The sequence below is a fragment of the Phaenicophaeus curvirostris genome, chromosome 5, assembly GCF_032191515.1.
Source record: "Phaenicophaeus curvirostris isolate KB17595 chromosome 5, BPBGC_Pcur_1.0, whole genome shotgun sequence".
NCBI lineage: Eukaryota > Metazoa > Chordata > Aves > Cuculiformes > Cuculidae > Phaenicophaeus > Phaenicophaeus curvirostris.
Window position 1 is genome coordinate 17106981 of NC_091396.1, and position 17222 is coordinate 17124202.

General features: G+C 49.0%; 1 protein-coding gene across 1 annotated transcript; it reads left to right on the top strand.

Moving 5' to 3' along the window:
• The first annotated feature begins 15202 nt into the window (after window positions 1-15202).
• Window positions 15203-16859, top strand: CDKN1C (cyclin dependent kinase inhibitor 1C). The gene is made up of 3 exons (XM_069857003.1): window positions 15203-15827; window positions 15935-16061; window positions 16177-16859. Exons 1-2 carry the CDS (start codon window positions 15374-15376, stop codon window positions 16054-16056), a joined length of 576 nt encoding a protein of 191 aa, XP_069713104.1. The 5' UTR covers window positions 15203-15373; the 3' UTR covers window positions 16057-16061; window positions 16177-16859.
• The last annotated feature ends 363 nt before the right edge of the window (window positions 16860-17222 follow it).

The window sequence follows — 17222 nt, forward strand, 5'->3', positions numbered from 1 at the left end:
TAGCACAGTCTTCAGGGATTTTCATAAAAACTATGGAGACGGTACAAATCGGCAATGAAATCAGATTCCTGGTGGCTGCTGAGCTCTTTTGGCTCTTTCTGTGTGTGTATTAAATTGCAAAAAGCAATTATTTATAATTTGTTTTTATAAAAATGCTGGTGTGCTTATTCTGTCTGGCAACTTATTTCGTGAAATGGGAAAAGCCATTGTTCATGCTTTTGGTAAAGTCTTTGTTTCTTAGCATATTAAACTGCAAATCACATTTTATCTGAAATATGGCTGGTTATTATTAACTTTTTAATGGTAAAACTCCAAAGCTCCAGCTAATATTGAAGCCCTGTTTGGTGCCCTGCAAACACAAAAAGAGGTTGAGACTCAGTGAGGGAAAAGAATTAGAACCTCTTTGTCTTGCAGATGTGACCCTAACAGACAGGGATCACAGAAATCACAGAGGAAGTCTGTGGAAGTCTCAAGTCAGACTCCAGTCCCACTGTTTAACCACAGGGTAGTTACTCTTCTCTAATATTCTGGAAAAATTAAACCGAAAGAGAACATTTCTAAATGCTGGAATTTGACAAAAAAATTTCAGATGGTGCAGACAGTGTCAATTGTAAAAGTTTTGGAAAAATCCTGTGGCCTGAACTCAGGAGAGTTACTCCAAGAATAACATGACCAAATAGGAAGAAAAATTTTAGTTCTTTGTACCCATCCAGTTTCATCGGCTCCAGCAGGACCTTGCTGGGGCAGGAGCTTCTTATGCCTGCCCAGGCCGAGTAGCACCTTGCTTAGGATGTATGTCAGCTCAGCCAGAGGTCACATCTCCAGAATCATCTCCCAGCTACTGCCATGGACATGGCCCACCTCTGCCCCAAAATTTTTCCTGGGCAAACAGAAACCGCTCAGGTTTCAATGAGCGGCTGCTATGCTATGCAGAAGGGCTGCTGGGCTGTCTAGAGAGCAGCCACCAACCTTCTCCTTCAAGTGAGATGGACATCTATGTCAGGAACTGTGATTAAAGGCATGGTTATACCATCGCCTAACCTGTGGCTAAGCAGAGTCCAGGCAAAACTGCACACGCTACTAAGTGACGGTGATACTTCTGTCACCTCTGTGGCTGTGTCTTCAGCTTACTGACATTTTGGCATGACTGACCTTCAGACAACTCACCACTGCATAATGGATGGAAGTCCAAGGTTTATAGCCAAAGAATATGCTAGACTTGACAAAATTTAACACACACACACACACATACACAAATAAAGCCTCATACTCAGCCTGCAATATGCAATATTTCATTCAGCCAGTATTATACAGCCACCTTCTGGAATTGCAGCAATGTCTGGAATGCAAAAGCTGTTTAAATAACATTTAAGCCATTATAATTTATATGAGAATTATAACTGATTGGAGCTGTATAGTGCTTCTTGTTGTGGTTTGCCGTAGGAATGCTGCAGATTTCCTCTGCACACATTACATTCTGCACACAATGGGAGCCCCGGATATTTTCAGCTAGTCTCAAGGCTCCTGCATTTACCAAAACATTTTTCTGTGTTCAGAATAAAACAATTGTCTGATTTATAACTATCAAGCATTTGGGAGACCACCAGCAACACAATGTAACAAGAATCTCTCTGTTGGTTAGCCTTCCGATGAAGCTATACACTGCACAAATTAAATACGGATGTGCAGTGTTTCTGCTAATGTATGTTTCTGCATAAAGCAACTAGAGAAGGGCAAAGCATGTGCTGTAAAACCTTGCATGAATCCCAGACATGGCTTCCCTGCACAAAGGAGGGTCTGTGTTACCTCCCCAGACAAATCCTTACCTGCTCAGGGCCAGGGATGATGCATGTCCTCTCCCAGACTTGCTCCATTTGGCTACCTGGTTTCTCCATATGGGTCTGGAACCTGCATGGAGCCAACATGGGATATGGAGGAAGGGGGACAGCTGCACCCATACCCAGCTGGCTCCATCCATTATGTGGGTATGTGGGTGGGAGACAGCCCCATATTGCAGATATCGCTGGCTATGGATGGAAGAGGTGAGACAAAGATGTCAATAGTCACACAGGACTGGATTTATAAGCAACTCAGTAGTGGTAAAACACGCAAACATGGCTAGATACCCCCTGATGTACCTGAGCTCTAAATTCCTTCCAAAGCCTCACCCAAGGTCCTAACTTTTCTCTGTCTAAGCAAACACCTAATTTCAGCTAATGGCTTGAATGGGATTTGTAAAGTCAGAGCAATCCCCCAAGTTCACACTGTTGCAGGTTGGAGCAGAGCATGCTTTCCTGCTGGTCATACAATTCACCCAGGGAAAATAAAGTTTTTAGAAACTTTAAAAGTTTTTAGAACCTTTTTTTTTAGAACTTTTTAGAAGTTTTTAGTTCTAGAACACACCAGCCTTTGGAGGTATCCAGTCTGCCGGCCAGGTCTGCATCCCCTGCATTGACAATAAAGGCTGTAGCCAGGTCTGCTTGAGGAGAATGATTACAATCTTGATTTTAGTTAGGAATACAAGAGGGATGATAGTCCCAAGACTGCTGGTTTTTTGTTCAAACCATCAGAAGGCTTTGGAGACACCTCACTGCTTCCTCTTGGCCTTCCAATCTGCCCTTTACTTGTGTAATTTGCCTCAGACAAAAAGAACTCAAACCTCTTTTGCTAGAGACGGAATTTCCTCATGGGCTCCTTAGCACTTAGGTCACAGGGAAGACCTGCTAATGGCTCTCAAGTGGGATATCAGGAATCTTCACAGTGATCTGGGGAAATTTTTCAAGGTAATTCATTTAAACTTATGTTGGATAATGAATTCAACTCTAGCATGGACAGATCGATAAGAGATGGAAAAGTTTAGAAGACATCCCTACAGTCAATCTACTCTACCATTGAAATAAGTCCCAATTCAAGGACATCTGAAACATCACTGTTATGAGTCCAGCACCTGCATGGTGCCATTTGCTTCTCTTCTTTCCAGTTCAATCTCTTATAGGTATGGTATTTATTCAGAGCAAAGGATGAGGTTGCATTCCAAACATGATGCAAAGTACATCTGACAGTCACACAAAAAAACCCCAAACCTGCTCAACTGTGTCTTTAAAGTGTTCTCTCAAAGGCTCATCACTTACAATAATTCTTCAGAATTATTCTGGAGCAACACCAGGTGTTATGAACTAAATTTGTCCCTTTGTGAAGAATCAGAGCAAACTTTGCACACTGCTAAGATCCAACCCTGGCATCAGGAGCAATTTAAAGTGGGACATAAGTGGCACACAGAAGTTTTTCTAGAGAAAATCCCTAAGAGCTATATATTTACAAAAAAAAAAAAAAAGCTTGTCCCCAAGGTGATTGCAGGCTCACAGCCCCCCTTAGTTATTGAGCAGAGGTATTAGCACTTGCTGTGGACTTGCCACCAGAGAAGGAGAAACCCAGACCCTTCCACAAGAAGCGGCCAAAGCATTTATACCCTAGAAAGAACACAGAGAAGGAATTAGTGCTTCCAAAATTACCAAAGGACAAGACATTGCCAGTCCCAACCAGAGCTGACTGCTGCTCGTGGGAAGGCTGGATGACGGCTGCAACCAGGATGTGCTAAAAATTTTCTGTTGCAATATTTGGTTTTGAGGCTTTTTACTTTGACATTACTGCCTAATTCTAGGCCATTCCTAAAGCCAAACACGAGGCAGGCATAAAACAGCATTGCCTGCAGAGTCGTGAGCTAGGCTTGCCACTGCCAGTACTATTTGGAATTTGTTAATCTTTTCACACTCTGGAGAGGGTGGAAATAACCCAAGAAGAGCTCACTGGAGCTCTGAACCCCAGTTCATGTGTTCCATTTCTGGAACACACAGCTCCCTACATTGAAGTCTCCACGCACTAAAACCAGGATCCACCACCTGGCTTTTCCAGAACTCAAGCAAGTTTTGCAAATTTTCAGTGCAAACTGGTTGAGAAAGGTCCTGCCAAAGCGGCAACTAGCATTGAGCATTTTGCAAATAATTAGGAGATTTGAAACAAAGAAAGAGAAAAGGTGCTGCTAGGAAACGGTATCTATCCCAGTGCATTTTCCTAATGCTCTATGGAACAGCAATGGGATTATTTCAATTATTTCTGTCAAACTACCCCAGGGAAGGTGCTAGGAAGAAGTTTCTCCTGGTTTCCTACATTGGCCAGGTCCTGGAGGCTCCCATTAAAACTCACACCATTCTACTCAGCAACGCTGCCCAGACTTCTGGTTACCTTCAACTGAAACAATAAAGCTTTATTCCCTTTATTTATTCCCCAGCACAGACAGGGGAGTGGTCAGTTATATTCCTCCTAAGCCTTGGCAATTAAATAATTTGCCACATTCAGCCAGCTCTGCACATGTGATGTGGCAACTGCCTTGAATCCTGCCAGAGGTGCCCTTGGAAGCCACGGAACTGCAGAGGAGCTGAGGACCTCGTTGGGACTGCAGGGGCAGGTCAGCAGATAATCTTGCTTAATGGTTGAGTTGCACAAAAAGGAAAGGGTCTAGATTAAATTTGCAGGCTGGCAGTTAAAAGAAAAAAATAAAAAAGCCATTCTCCTACTTGCAAAGTGAGTGCATTTGATCTAGAAAGCAATGAAACTCCATAAACATAGCAGATCCAGATATATTTCTTTCTTTTCACAGCAAACTCACTACCGCTTGGCCACTGCTAGCTTAAACGATTTCACCTGGTTTATATTTTCCCTTTGAATACTAACAATGACCAGCTGACTCATTTTTACTTTGAGAAGAGCTGCAAGATCTCAATCACTTGGTTCTAGGCTGAAACTCTGATCCCAATTCACTGGGAATTTTGCCTCTTATTTCCACGCTGCCAGGACTTACTCTTCAGGTCTTTCATCCAGCTCCTCTTCTGCTTTTACTGTTAGGAAAACATTTGTTTCAGACTTGCTTGATCATGACTGTGTTTGAGAATGCAGCTCCTGGTTCACACTAGAAAAATTTGTACCATGACATTTTGAAATGCCTTTATGGGTAACTGCATGCTTGCTAGGGGACAGCGAGATACCTATTATCCCGCACAGCATCAGAATGTGCACATTTATGAAATTAAAGTTTAATCCAGACTTGGTTACAAATGCCTCTGTCCCGATCCAGTATCGAGGAGGGTTCTTAAACAAACCCAAGAGCGAGATTAAGACACAAACGAGGTCAGATGCCATACAATCTTGTGAGCTTTATGTTTTAGAACAACTGGTAACAGCGATAGGACAGAAAGAAAAGTCAGAATCCCTAAGCAAGAAAACAGTAGAGGCACAGCTAATTACCACCACCACGAATTGAGTGATGTGCAGTTGGTTCGGCCGCGGTGCAGGTGATGGTGCTCCAAGCTCGAGGGGGACACGAAAAAAAAGAGAGAGAGAGAGAGAGAGAAGGAAAGAAATCACCACATCGACAGCAGCAGCTCTCAGGGACACGTGATGACAGCAGCATCTTCTTCCAGGCCGCATGGTCCAGGCTGGTCCGATCGAAGCGTGTGAGTGAGAGCGAGACTGCACTCCACCTGGTTCCTTGAAAGCCCTTTTATAAGGCCCGTCTGACCCCCATCTGCAGGTGTCTTTTTGATGGGTCCAGCCTGGGTTGTCTGGCAGGTCGAGGAAGGGAGCGCGGCGGGGAGTGGGGACAGCAGCCACTCCTGCCTGCTCCTGCACTGCCCTTCTGTTGAACCCGGCACTACAGACAACCTGGTGCCACAAGTGGGTAGTCCCCAGACAAAATGTTTAAGGCAAAGAGACACACATAGTCTGACTCTACAGCATCTTTTCATGCCTGATCCTCCTGTCCTTACTCAGTCCAAAACTCACCGACTACCTAAAACTGAGGGTTAGGCACCCGGAGCTTGCTGCTCTACAAACTTATTTTAGCAACACCTCCTGCAAGAAGTTGCAAAGCAGACGATAAGGGTAACTTTTAAGGCTACAGAATGACCTGGTGATTTTTCAACCTGGTCACAGTGTGGGGGAAAAAATGTAGCTTTCTCCTGGCCTCTACCATCTACTGAAGAGAGCAGGTACTTTCGGCTTCTGTCTAAAACTCAAGAACTGGCTCAATAAGGAATGCCTGTGTTGATGGATGTGATGCAAACCACAAAAAAAATCTTTAAGACATAGTCTTCCACCTCCTCTGCTTTATTAGAGGATATGGTACTTGGTTGCTCTTTGCATCTGCGGGATGCTGAACGCTAGTAGGATTTGTGCTGATTGCTGTTGGATGGCACATACAAATGCTTAAATGCTGCCCCTTATATAACACAGGCAGAGCTCCAATCAATGAATCACAACACTAATTGTTCTGCATGACATAAACGTGTTTATAGTGTGCTACTGGATCCAGGTACAAGTATCTCCCTGCTCTGTAGGAATAAATGCCATATTGTGGGCAGGGCACCCTTCTTACAGTTAAACTGCTGTAAAACGAATGTGATGGGCTCCCTCAAGTGAGCTCATCAAACTACTCCCTTTGCAGGTTCACCACTGACTGGATTGTGTTTGGTCCACTTTCAAAGCTTGCAGCAAAATTAATGCTATGAATATAGCAAGGAGATTATAAAATGATTGCTTTTCAAGATTAAGAGCAAATAAAATGTTAATGCTGTGTCTTCAGAAAGTTACTACGCTAAAAGCAAATTTAAAGGTGTAGGCAAGAAGATTAATTAATTAAAGGATACAAACAAGAAGCTGGGGGGAAAGGAGGGGAGAGAAATTATCTCATCATGCTGTGTCATCACATGGTATCTCAACACCCCATCACAGGGAAAGGAGGGGGTAAACCCTGAGGGAGAGTCAAATTAGAAGAGGGAGTCCAACTTGGGGAGTGAGAGAAGGAACAGCCAGATCCCACAATAGTGGGTTACTTTGCCACCCATTCCTAGGGAGGGAGCCAGCAACAGAAAGATGTAGAGGAGACAAAGCTCCTGGGGCTCCCTGAGGTACGCTATCCCTACATGAAACTAGGTATGTGTCCTGAGGTCCACATCTTCTACAAGTGCATCTCCTTTTCCTGGTCTTCCAGGGACTGAGCTGCCGTTGAGCTAAGCCCCAATCCATTACATCTGAAAAGCTGTGGCATGCTCATGAAGTTCACAGTGACTGGAAAAGGGGAAACAAAACACCCATTTTTCAAAAGGGCAAAAACAAAGATCTGGGGAACAGGCTGGTGAGCCTCAATTCTCTGTCCAGCAAGATCATGGAGCAGATCCTCCTGTAAACTATTCCAAGGCATGTGGAAAACAGAGAGCTGATTGATGACAGCCTACATGGCTTCACTAAGGCCAAATCATGCATAACAAATATGGTGATCTTCAGTTACAGGGTTACAGCACTGATGGATAAGGGAAGAGTGACTGACGTCATCTACCTGGACTCGTGTAAAGTATTTGATACTGTTCCACGCAACATCCTCGTCTCTAAAATGGAGAGACAAGGATCTGACAGGTGAACCACTTAGTGAATAAGGAATTGCCTGGATAGGTGCACTCTAAAAGTTGTGGTCAACATCTCGATGCTCATCTGGAGACCAGTGTTGCGTGCTGTCCCGTAGGGGTCTGTATTGGGACCACTATTATTTAACATCTTTGTTGGGGACCTGGACGGTGGAACTGAGTACACCTTCAGCAAGTTTGCAGATGACACCGAGCCAAATGGTGTGGTTGCTACTCTAGAGGGAAGGAATGCCATCCAAAAGCACAGGCTGGAGAGGCGGGTCTGCGTGAACCTCATGAAATTCAACAAGGCCAAGAGTGAGGTCTTGCGTCTAGGTCAGAACAATCCCAAACGCGGATACAGGACGGGCAATGAGGGTATTGAGAGAAGCCCTGTGGATAAGGACTTGTGGGTATTGGTTAATGAACAACTGAGTATGAGCCGACAATGTGCACTCACAGCCTAGAAAGCCGATTATATCCTGTGCTGCATCAAGATAAGCATGGTCAGCAGGTCAAGGGAGGTGATTCTGCCCCTCTACTCTGCTCTCACGAGACCTCACCTGGAGTACTGTGCTCAGCTCTGGTGCCTCCAGCACAAGACACAGACCTACTAGAACAGGTCCAGAGGAGGGCCATGAAGATAATCAGTGGGACGGAGCACCTCCCCTGTGAGGAGAGGCTGAGAGAGCTGGAGTTGTTCAGCCTTTAGGAGGTTGCAGGGAGACCTTATAGCAGCCTTCCAGTACTTAAGGGGGGCCTAGAGAAAAGATGGGGAGGGGTTCTTCATCAGGGAGTGTAGGGGCAGGACAAGGAGTTAAGAGTTTTAAATTGAAAGATTTAGATTAGATAGTAGAAAGAATTTGTTTACTGTGAGAGTGGTGAGACACTGAAACAGGTTGCCCAGAGAAGTTGTGGATGTCCCCTCCCTGGAGGTGTTCAAGGTCAGGTTGGATGAGGCTTTGAGTAGCCAGATCTAGTGGAAGGTGTCCCTGCCCATGCCAGGGGGCATCAGAATTAGATGATCTTCAAGGCCCCTTCCAACCTAAACCATTCTATGATTCTGCGGCTGCCAAGCTACACCTTGACCCTAATTTTCACAGAATAAAGTGAATATATTCTTTTATTAATATATCTTGTCAAAGAATCATACGGACTCAGCAGCCTGAAAAAAAAATAGAGGACAGTGAATACAGCTACGATGTATTTTATTACTGTAGAAGCACCGCACTCACCATGATGGGTTAAAATCCACACCAACCTGTTCTCACTTCGCAGCGCGGCGGTGCGGACAGCAGTGACCCAGAGCGCCCCGGGTGACCTGCCAAGGGCCAGAAACGCGTTGCTGCGCGCAGCCCAGCCCCGAGCTGAGCTCCTGCGGGGCATCGGCCGGCGCCCCCAGTCCCCGGCTCCAGCGCAGCCACCCTCGGGAGCCGCATCGCGGGATGTCGAGGGGACAGACACGCGGGAAGGCAACCGGCGGCCAACGCCCAGCGGGAGGGTCGTGCTGCAAACCCACCCCCGCCGCGGGGAGACGGCGAGGCCAGGCGGCGCGACCCGGGGGCGAGTGGAAGGAGCGGGGGCGAGGGGGGGAACCCTGGGGCAGGCGGAGGGACCCGGACAAGCGGAGCGACCCGGGGGCGAGCGTGGGGACCGGGGGCGACCGGAGGGACGGGGGCCGAGCAGGTACCCGGACAAGCAGAGGGACCGGGCCCAGTGGAGCGACCCGGCCCAGTGGAGGGACCCGGGGGCGAGCGGAGGGACCGGGGGGCGAAAAGAGGGACCGGGGGTGAGCGGAGGGACCGAGGCCGAGCAGGGACCAGGACAAGCGGAGGGATCGGGGCCAGTGGAGGGACCTGGGGGCGAGCGGGGAGAGCAGGGGGCGAGCAGGGGGACCTGGGTCAAGCGGAGGGACACGGGGGCGAGCGGGGACCAGGACTAGGGTAGGGATCGGGAGCGAGAGGGGCCCATGAGAAGCGGAGGGGCCCGGGGACGAGCGGGGACCCGGGGACGAGCCCGGCTGTGTCGAGCCCAGCCAGCATTAGGGGGCACCATTGCCTCGCACACGGGGCACGTCCCGCGGGCAGCTCAGCCGCCACCGCCCGGCTCGAAGCCCCCGGACCGGGGCTCCCGCTGCCCCCGCTGCCCCGCGGCCGAGAGAAAAGGGGCAGAAACCTGCAGAAACCGGGAGGGAGGGCGAGGTCGGAGCACAAACGTGTCGCCTGGGTCAGTTTTGGGTCAGCTCGGCCTTCAGCCGGCACGGGAGCTCGCAGGAGTAGATGGGAGGGGCGGGGATGACTGGGGCAATTAAGACTCGGATTCATTTACTCTCCCTTGAAACTGTTTTTAAGGTCTTTATCATAATGATTCACTAGACGCTCTCTACTTCTTGCAAGTGTGTCACTTTCATAGTCATATTTCAACAATCTCCTAGTGTTTGGGGGGGGGGAGAAGAGGTTGGCACTCTTAAATTTTGTTTCATAGAATCATAGAATCACAGAATAACCAGGTTGGAAGAGACCCACCGGATCATCCAGTCCAACCATTCCTATCAAACACTAAACCATGCCCCTTAGCACCTCGTCCACCCGCGCCTTAAACACCTCCAGGGAAGGTGAATCAACCACCTCCCTGGGCAGCCTGTGCCAGTGCCCAATGACCCTTTCTGTGAAGAATTTTTTCCTGATGTCCAGAAAATTTTTTTTTTGTCCTAATTTTTTCCTAATGTTTCCTCTAGGTGTTCACTGGAATCCATGTGAAGATACTTGTGATGCGCTCACTGCTGCTTTTGGGCTTGTTTTTGGACCAGGTGCCCCCCTCTGCAACAGTCCAGGTCATGAATCATCTCCTCCAGGACTGGTGCAAGACTATCAGCATTAAAAAGTTTGTTTACTAAAGAAACATGAAACCAAAAATAAAACTTGTGTAATGGCCTCTTCGCAACCACCCCCCTACAGAAAGTAAAAATAACCCATGAAAAACTACTCCAAAAATAATATTGTCATGGATCAAGACAAAAGGCAAGGGGAAAGTCAAAACAAGTAAAATGCAAACCTCTTGTTTGATACAAAGAGTGACAATGAACGTACTGTGAGCACAGAGCACAACTTTCGCAGAAACGATACCAACAGAAAAATAGGGAGTATATACAAATAGAGTATTTTACTGTCACCAAGTATGACCACCCAGACAGTCAGCAACAGTCACCCTCTACAGACACATACTGCGAGCCCAAAAGGTTGCTTGGTACCTGCCATTCCTAGCCTGTTTCCAAGTTAACAGCATAGTCTTGGTAAGGCTCACCACACCACGATTCATGGAGAGCATCCCACAAACCAGTCAGGCTTCCAGTCAATCAAGAATGGCCAGATGGTGAGTGGACTTCATCTAGTAAAACAACACGATGGAAAGAGAAAAAGAAGACTCTGAAGAGAGAATGGCAGTGGTCCCCGATGCACTAGCAAGTCTATCAATAGGTTAGGCTACATTCACTGCTACCTTTGTGCTCCTCTAACGATGTGCAGCAGCTGGACAGCAAGGCTAGCTCTTCTTTTAACAACCAAGAACAGAAAGAATAATAAAACAAACAGAAAACAAACAGAATAATAAAACAAACAGTAAAGGAAAATAAATGAAATAAACCATGTACTGAGATGTTAGCTTTGGCATATTTTTGAGAATGCAACAAAAAGCAATTCAAATAGAAGTAAAGCTAACAGATTTTTTCAGAGTTCTGTCCAGATTACCTTTTCCCATTTTAACCCCTGATCTAGTATGGTTTTGCCAAGCTATCAAATCTAATAATTTGACTTCTTATGGCCATGTCAGGAAATGGAAAATTCTGAATGTACACCAGCTTGGATCATTCAAAGCATCACTTTGCTGGTGAAAAAGCCTCAGTGAGAGGACTGGGCAGTCTGTGCTAACTTGAACTTTAACTGCAATCGGTTTATTTACGTATGATTCCAAAGAACCAAGCAAATTTGCCACTGGTGTAAATTCAAACCTGCAAATTGCTTGTGATCATGCACACAGTAAAGAAGTGTGTGGAAAATAAAATACTGATGTTTATTGGTCTATGTCTTTGCTGAAGCAATTATGAAATTTAACATGTTCTGAAATTAAGCAATTGCATGTAGATCACACCACATTTGAAGAACCCTGATTTAATGATTGTTAAGAGTATATGATAACATTGTGCTAAAGGAAATGAGAAGCGAATAAAGCACAAACCTTCAAGCCTCAGGGGTCCAACAGTGGGTTGGCTTGTCTGGAAGCACACTGAGGACAATTCCCGCAGATGTTCAGCCTGAGATCCTGAGATCCTGAGGAGTGCTCCACTGTGGCACCATGTCATGGGGACCCATTCACCTCCATACACAAACATCTCACCAGCCTCTGTCTTCTGAAGAGGTTAACCTGGAGCTCTGAAACAACCAGCACCATCACAACAACGGTGCTGAGGCTCTCTCTTTTGTTACCTTCATAACTTCTTATCGAGTTCCTTTGGTTACTTCTTGCTCGGCTTACAGTGCAAGGACCTCTCTTTCCCTATCTGCCAAGCTATCAGTCTCAGTCCTGGCTTTAACGGTCAACCTGGACTCCTTCCAAACAGGAATGCAATAAACCTCCTGCAATATCACACTGCCTTTGCCATGATGCACAAGCTGTAAAGGAGCTTACTTTCCCTCACCTCTCCCTTTTGAAGCAGTGCTGCCAGCAGGAATACACCCTAGTTAAAGTCATTGGTTTTTTCTGACATAAGCAGATATGACTTGGATATTTGGAGCAAAAATGCTTCATTCTTATGGGGCATTGTTCTAACCATAGTGGTAATTATACCACTCAGTATTCTGGAGCAGGAATTTCTAAAGAAGCTAATGGGCTTGGTGGTAGGAGCTCTTGGGTAAGATTTTGTGGCTCATGTTAGGCAAACTGCTGGTTTAGAGAATCATAATATACCCCTGTGACCTTAGAGTTCATGAATTCACTAAATTAAAAACATCTTTCTGTGCAGGCAGTATTTTCTCCTCAAAAGGGCTGGATGCTTTCTATCTCTACACAGAAGAGAAGCAGAGACAGTGCTAGAACTGGTGACTATAAGCAGAAAGTCCCCAAGCTACCACCACTGGTTTAAAACATAGTGTATAATGGGACAATATGAAAGTCAAAGAGATGGGAAGCATTGGCAGTGAGGAAGACAAACTAAAAACCAGAGCTGCTAACCTCAAACTTGATCTGCTTTGCCTCCCAGGTGCCTCAAGCACAAGGCAACTCCTGAAAAAAACTTCCCTGTTCAAACCGTAGTTCCTAGCATCCCTCAAGCACTTCATAAATACTGGCTAACCTCTGAAAAAGGTTTGGAAGGACCACGATGTGGATTCTGCAGAGGGCACGCCCACATCTTGCGAGTAGCAGGCAAGTTTGCTCTCTCGGCTTGCGTTGCAGGAATGTATAAAACCAGGAGGCTGAAAACAGGAAAGGCAGCCACTGGCCTCTCCCAGTGCTGGGGGAGGACGGCAGCAGGTTTGAGAGGACTCTTCACAAAGAGCCCCTGTCTGTGGGGACCCTGCCATTGCCATTTGGCTTGTGTCTTGAACAGAGAGCACTTTTTCAGCAGGTTTCTTGGGGAACTCGAGGCATTTTCTCCACGTAGCATATTTATTTCTAAGACCACCCCATCCTACATCCCCAAAGCTGCGCCTGATGGCTGCTGAGAGAAGTGCCAACTGAACACTGTGCCGCGTTCCCCAAGCATCACAGCTTGGCCCACAACCCACCCTTTCTCTACCTGGCTGAACCCTTGCCAACTGATGCTCACCTCCTGCTTTTTAAGGTTATGTTCTATTAGTTCTGAGGAACCAGAAGAGTCTTCTCATTACCTTCTCCCTCAATTGTACCTTTTGGGTGAGGAGACCTCCACAAGGCCACCCGCAAGGGCCCTTTTAGGAAGGAAATGACAGTGTGGTCATAGTTGCCTAAAATAGCCACATTAGTAGGTTGTGGTCCAGCTCACAAAGGAAACCAAGAATACTTATTGAGAAAACCACATCCAAACTGGTACCTTTAAAAAAAAGCCTTCACATACCCTAAAGTACCTGTGCTACCACTGTTTGTAAAATGAGAGTAGTTTGTACCATGGATTGGCAGTCTTCTGCACAGGAAGCAAGCACGGATCTGCACCCTGAAGACATTCATTGTGTCTTTTTCTCTCAGCCACAAGGCTACAGACCTGGCTGAGCAGCCCACCTACCCTCACAGGCATCCGAAAAGGATTTTAGGAGATCAAACCTGCTGTCTTGCTGCCCATCTGCCTGAGCATGGGAAGACTCTTCTTGTGCTGTAAGCCAGGCTGTAACCTCCTCTCTGCACTTCTGCATCAGCCATGGCCAACCCCAGGTCCATGGGTCCAAAAACACGGACAATGCTGGTGTCTCCTGGTGCAGATGATCTTTGGGAGCACCGCTGAAGGTGCGCTCTCTGTCAGCCTGTGGGAGCTGCTCTGGCTGCCCCAGGCTCCTCACCGGTATGGCAAGGGCAGGGGCGAGTGCCCTCAGTGGTGCTGGAGGGCTGCTCTGTCACAAACATGGGCTGACTGTGGAAAAAGCACAAAGGAAGGTGACTTATTTTGGCCCATCTGGGGGAAAGGAAGGGCTTTCCATGGGTGCAAAGACTATTGTCTCTCTTCTTGAAGGTGACACCTGTCTGGGGTCACCATTGCCCCGAAGTTCCTAAAGCTACAACCTCTCCAGCCCTGGCAGTCCCTGCGCAGCCAGCACGATTGTAGGATTTAAAATTAATTTTATTCCCTCTGGGGGAAAAAAAACCCCACCATCCTAATTGTCTTTGCCCGAGGGCTGGAGTTTCCCAGAGACAAAAACCACAGGTATATGGAAGGCCAGAGCAAAGAGCTATAAAGGTCCATCTTTTCCCTTTTTGTTAGCAACAAGGTTACCCCGAGGTAACGAGCCTCCGAGGTGCACATCAAAATTACAATGATGTTCTCGGCCCAATTTTAACATCGTGTCAACTACGCTCCCCCTCCCTTTCCTTTCATACTCCTCCATCCCAAAACAACAAAAGGCAACGATCGCAGTGACCTGCAGAAAATGTAAAGCACAAGCCAGCTGATCCCTGGCGACACAATAGCGAGATTAGTTCATCTGCAGTGAACAAACACGTATTATGTGGGTCTTAAAGTTAGGAGAGGAAAACGCTGCGGTTTTCATGTATTCAGTAGGGCTGCAACTTATTACTTCCACGCAGCTGAGAAGCCCTATTTTTGAAAACAGTCTTCAGCTAGTTTTGAAATCTGGAAGCACGTCGCTTTGTTTTGCAGCATCGTAACAACCGCCCCCCGAGGCAGAAACGATCCCGTTTTCCTCCACACGCATCACCTCCCCCGCGGACGCTGAAAATCCTCCCGGCGACACCTCACGGGAAAAAAAAAAAAAAGAATAAAAATAGCAATAACAATCATAACAACGCCGCCCCCGCCCCGCTACGCGCTGAAAAGGCAGCGCGGAGAGGAGGAAAAAAAAAAACAAAACCAAACCCGGTCGTCGGGGAAGACGCGGCGGCGGAGCGGCGGCCGCCGCAGACAAAGGGAGCGGGGCCGCCCCCGGGCCGGGCCAGCGCCGGGGCCGCCCCCGGGCCGGGCCAATGGGGGGCGCGGGCCGCAGAGCCGCCGCCGGGGGCCGGGGGGGCCCCGCCAATCGCGGCGGGGAAACACTGTTATGCTAATAGTTGTTTTGCTCGCGCTGGCGGGGAGCGGGGTTTAAAAGCCCGGGCGGTCGGGGGCAGGGGCTCAGAGACGGGAGGCAGCGCCGGGCGGAGCGGCTGCGGCGGGCAGGGAGGCGAGTTGGGGGGGCACCGAGCCCCGCCGCGCCCCGTCCCAGCCCGCGTCCTCCCCGGCGGCGATGTCCAACGTGCACCTCTCCGGAGCCGCCGCCCTGGAGCGCCTGTCCGCCTGGCGAGCGCTGGTCGGGAGCGGCCGCAGCCCCGTCTGCAGGAGCCTCTTCGGGCCGGTGGACCACGAGGAGCTGGGCCGGGAGCTGCGGAGCCGCCTGCGGGAGATGGGGGAGGACGAGCAGCGCCGCTGGGACTACAACTTCCACGCCGACGCGCCGCTGCCGGGGCCCGGCCGCCTGCGCTGGGAGGCGGTGGATAGCGGCGCCGTGCCCGCTTTCTACCGGGAGACGCTGCAGGTGGGGCAGCGCCGCGTCCCGCTCCACCGGGCGCCCCCGGCCCCGCCGCCGCCGCCGCCCGCCGCCGGCGTTAAGGGGCCCGGGGGGCGGCCGAACCGGGAGAACCGCGCCGCGCGCCGCCGCCGCCTGGGGCTCCGCCGGAGGGCCCCGCCGGCCCGCATCACAGGTGCGTGGGGGGCGCGGGGGGCGGGGTGGGGGCCGCGGGTGTCCCGGCGCGGCGGCTGACGGGCACCCCCCCCCCCCGCCCCTTCCCCCTCTCCGTTCCCCGTCCAGATTTCTTCGCGAGGAGGAAGAGGCCGGCGGAGCCCAAGGCGGCGGCGGAGCGCCCCGCCGGCTGCTCGCCGCCCCCCGCCGCCGTGCAGGCTGAGCAGACCCCCCGCAAGCTGCTCCGATGAGGCAGGTGCGGCGCGCCCCGGGGCGCTTCTTTTTCTTCGTTCCTCCCCTCCTCCTCCAATTTTTTTTTTTTTTAATTTTTTTTTTCTGATGGTTATTTCCTTCTCCTTTCTCTTCCCCAGACTTTTGCACTACGGCACCCACGGGAGAGGCGCCCCCCGCCCCGCAGGCGAGGCGCCCAGGAGGCGCGGGGCTCAGAGCGGGCGGCGCGGCGAACCGGGACCCCCCCGCGCCCCCGGGAGCGGGAGCCGCAGCCGGAGCGGAGCCGGAGCGCCTGCCCGCCGCGCGGAGCAGTGTTAACGTACAACTGTGCAATGTATTACGTTTTATATAGAAATGTATTATGCCTAATGTGAGTACACTGGCCAGAAGTGTAAAAGCTTTAAAAGTCATTTATATGGAAATGTTTAATCTCTGCTGAGCTCTCAGTGCAAAAAAAAAAAAAAAAAAAAGTAAAAACGAAACAACCAAGTGTATATTTGTACAAAACTTTTTTTTTTAAGAGTTATACTAACTTATATTTTCTATTTATGTCAGAAATGTGGATAACTTTGACATCCATTAGGAATTTTTTGTTGTTTTCTTTTGGTTAAGCCAAAGGGCACTATATTTGCTTTTGTTATTTACAAAATGTAAATTTATTTTTATAGTGGGATTTTTTTTTTTTTGCAAGAGGTAGCTATGAATCAAAATAATTACTAGACTTTACTTGACAACTCTGTTTCAATGGTTCCTGAGCCGGTTTGTACCACTGCCACTGCAAATAATGCTACAACTTCGATAATAAAGAAATGCAGGAAACCAGCGCGAGGCTGCCCGGTGTGTTCTCTGCAGCCTCAGGGGCGGCTGGGGAGGGCGGGAGGTGGCGGGGGAGCCCAGCCCAGCTCTGCGCCTTTTGGGGAAGAGGGGGGATCCTCCCTCGCCGCGGGGCCCCCGGGGTCTTGAGCACCGCGCCGCGAAGACGGGGCTCCCACCGCCCCGCAACCGGAGGGGAGGGTTGTTCTACCTCCAGAGCAAGTGTTTTCTGAGCTCTGCTGGAGTTAGCCAAGAGCGCGAGGAGCAGGCATCCTTCATCGTACGCTCGAATTCGGCCTTGCAGCACACGGCTATTTTATTTTTAGCCGTTTCCCCTCTTTTTTTTTTTGATTCCCAAAGCTGTATCTGTCCT

Bases quoted from the DNA above. Each gene is read 5' to 3' on its own strand.
- CDKN1C (XM_069857003.1), top strand. From the start codon at position 15,374: ATGTCCAACGTGCACCTCTCCGGAGCCGCCGCCCTGGAGCGCCTGTCC. The intron at 15,828-15,934 runs GTGCGTGGGGGG...TTCCCCGTCCAG, and splicing joins CCCGCCGGCCCGCATCACAG to ATTTCTTCGCGAGGAGGAAG.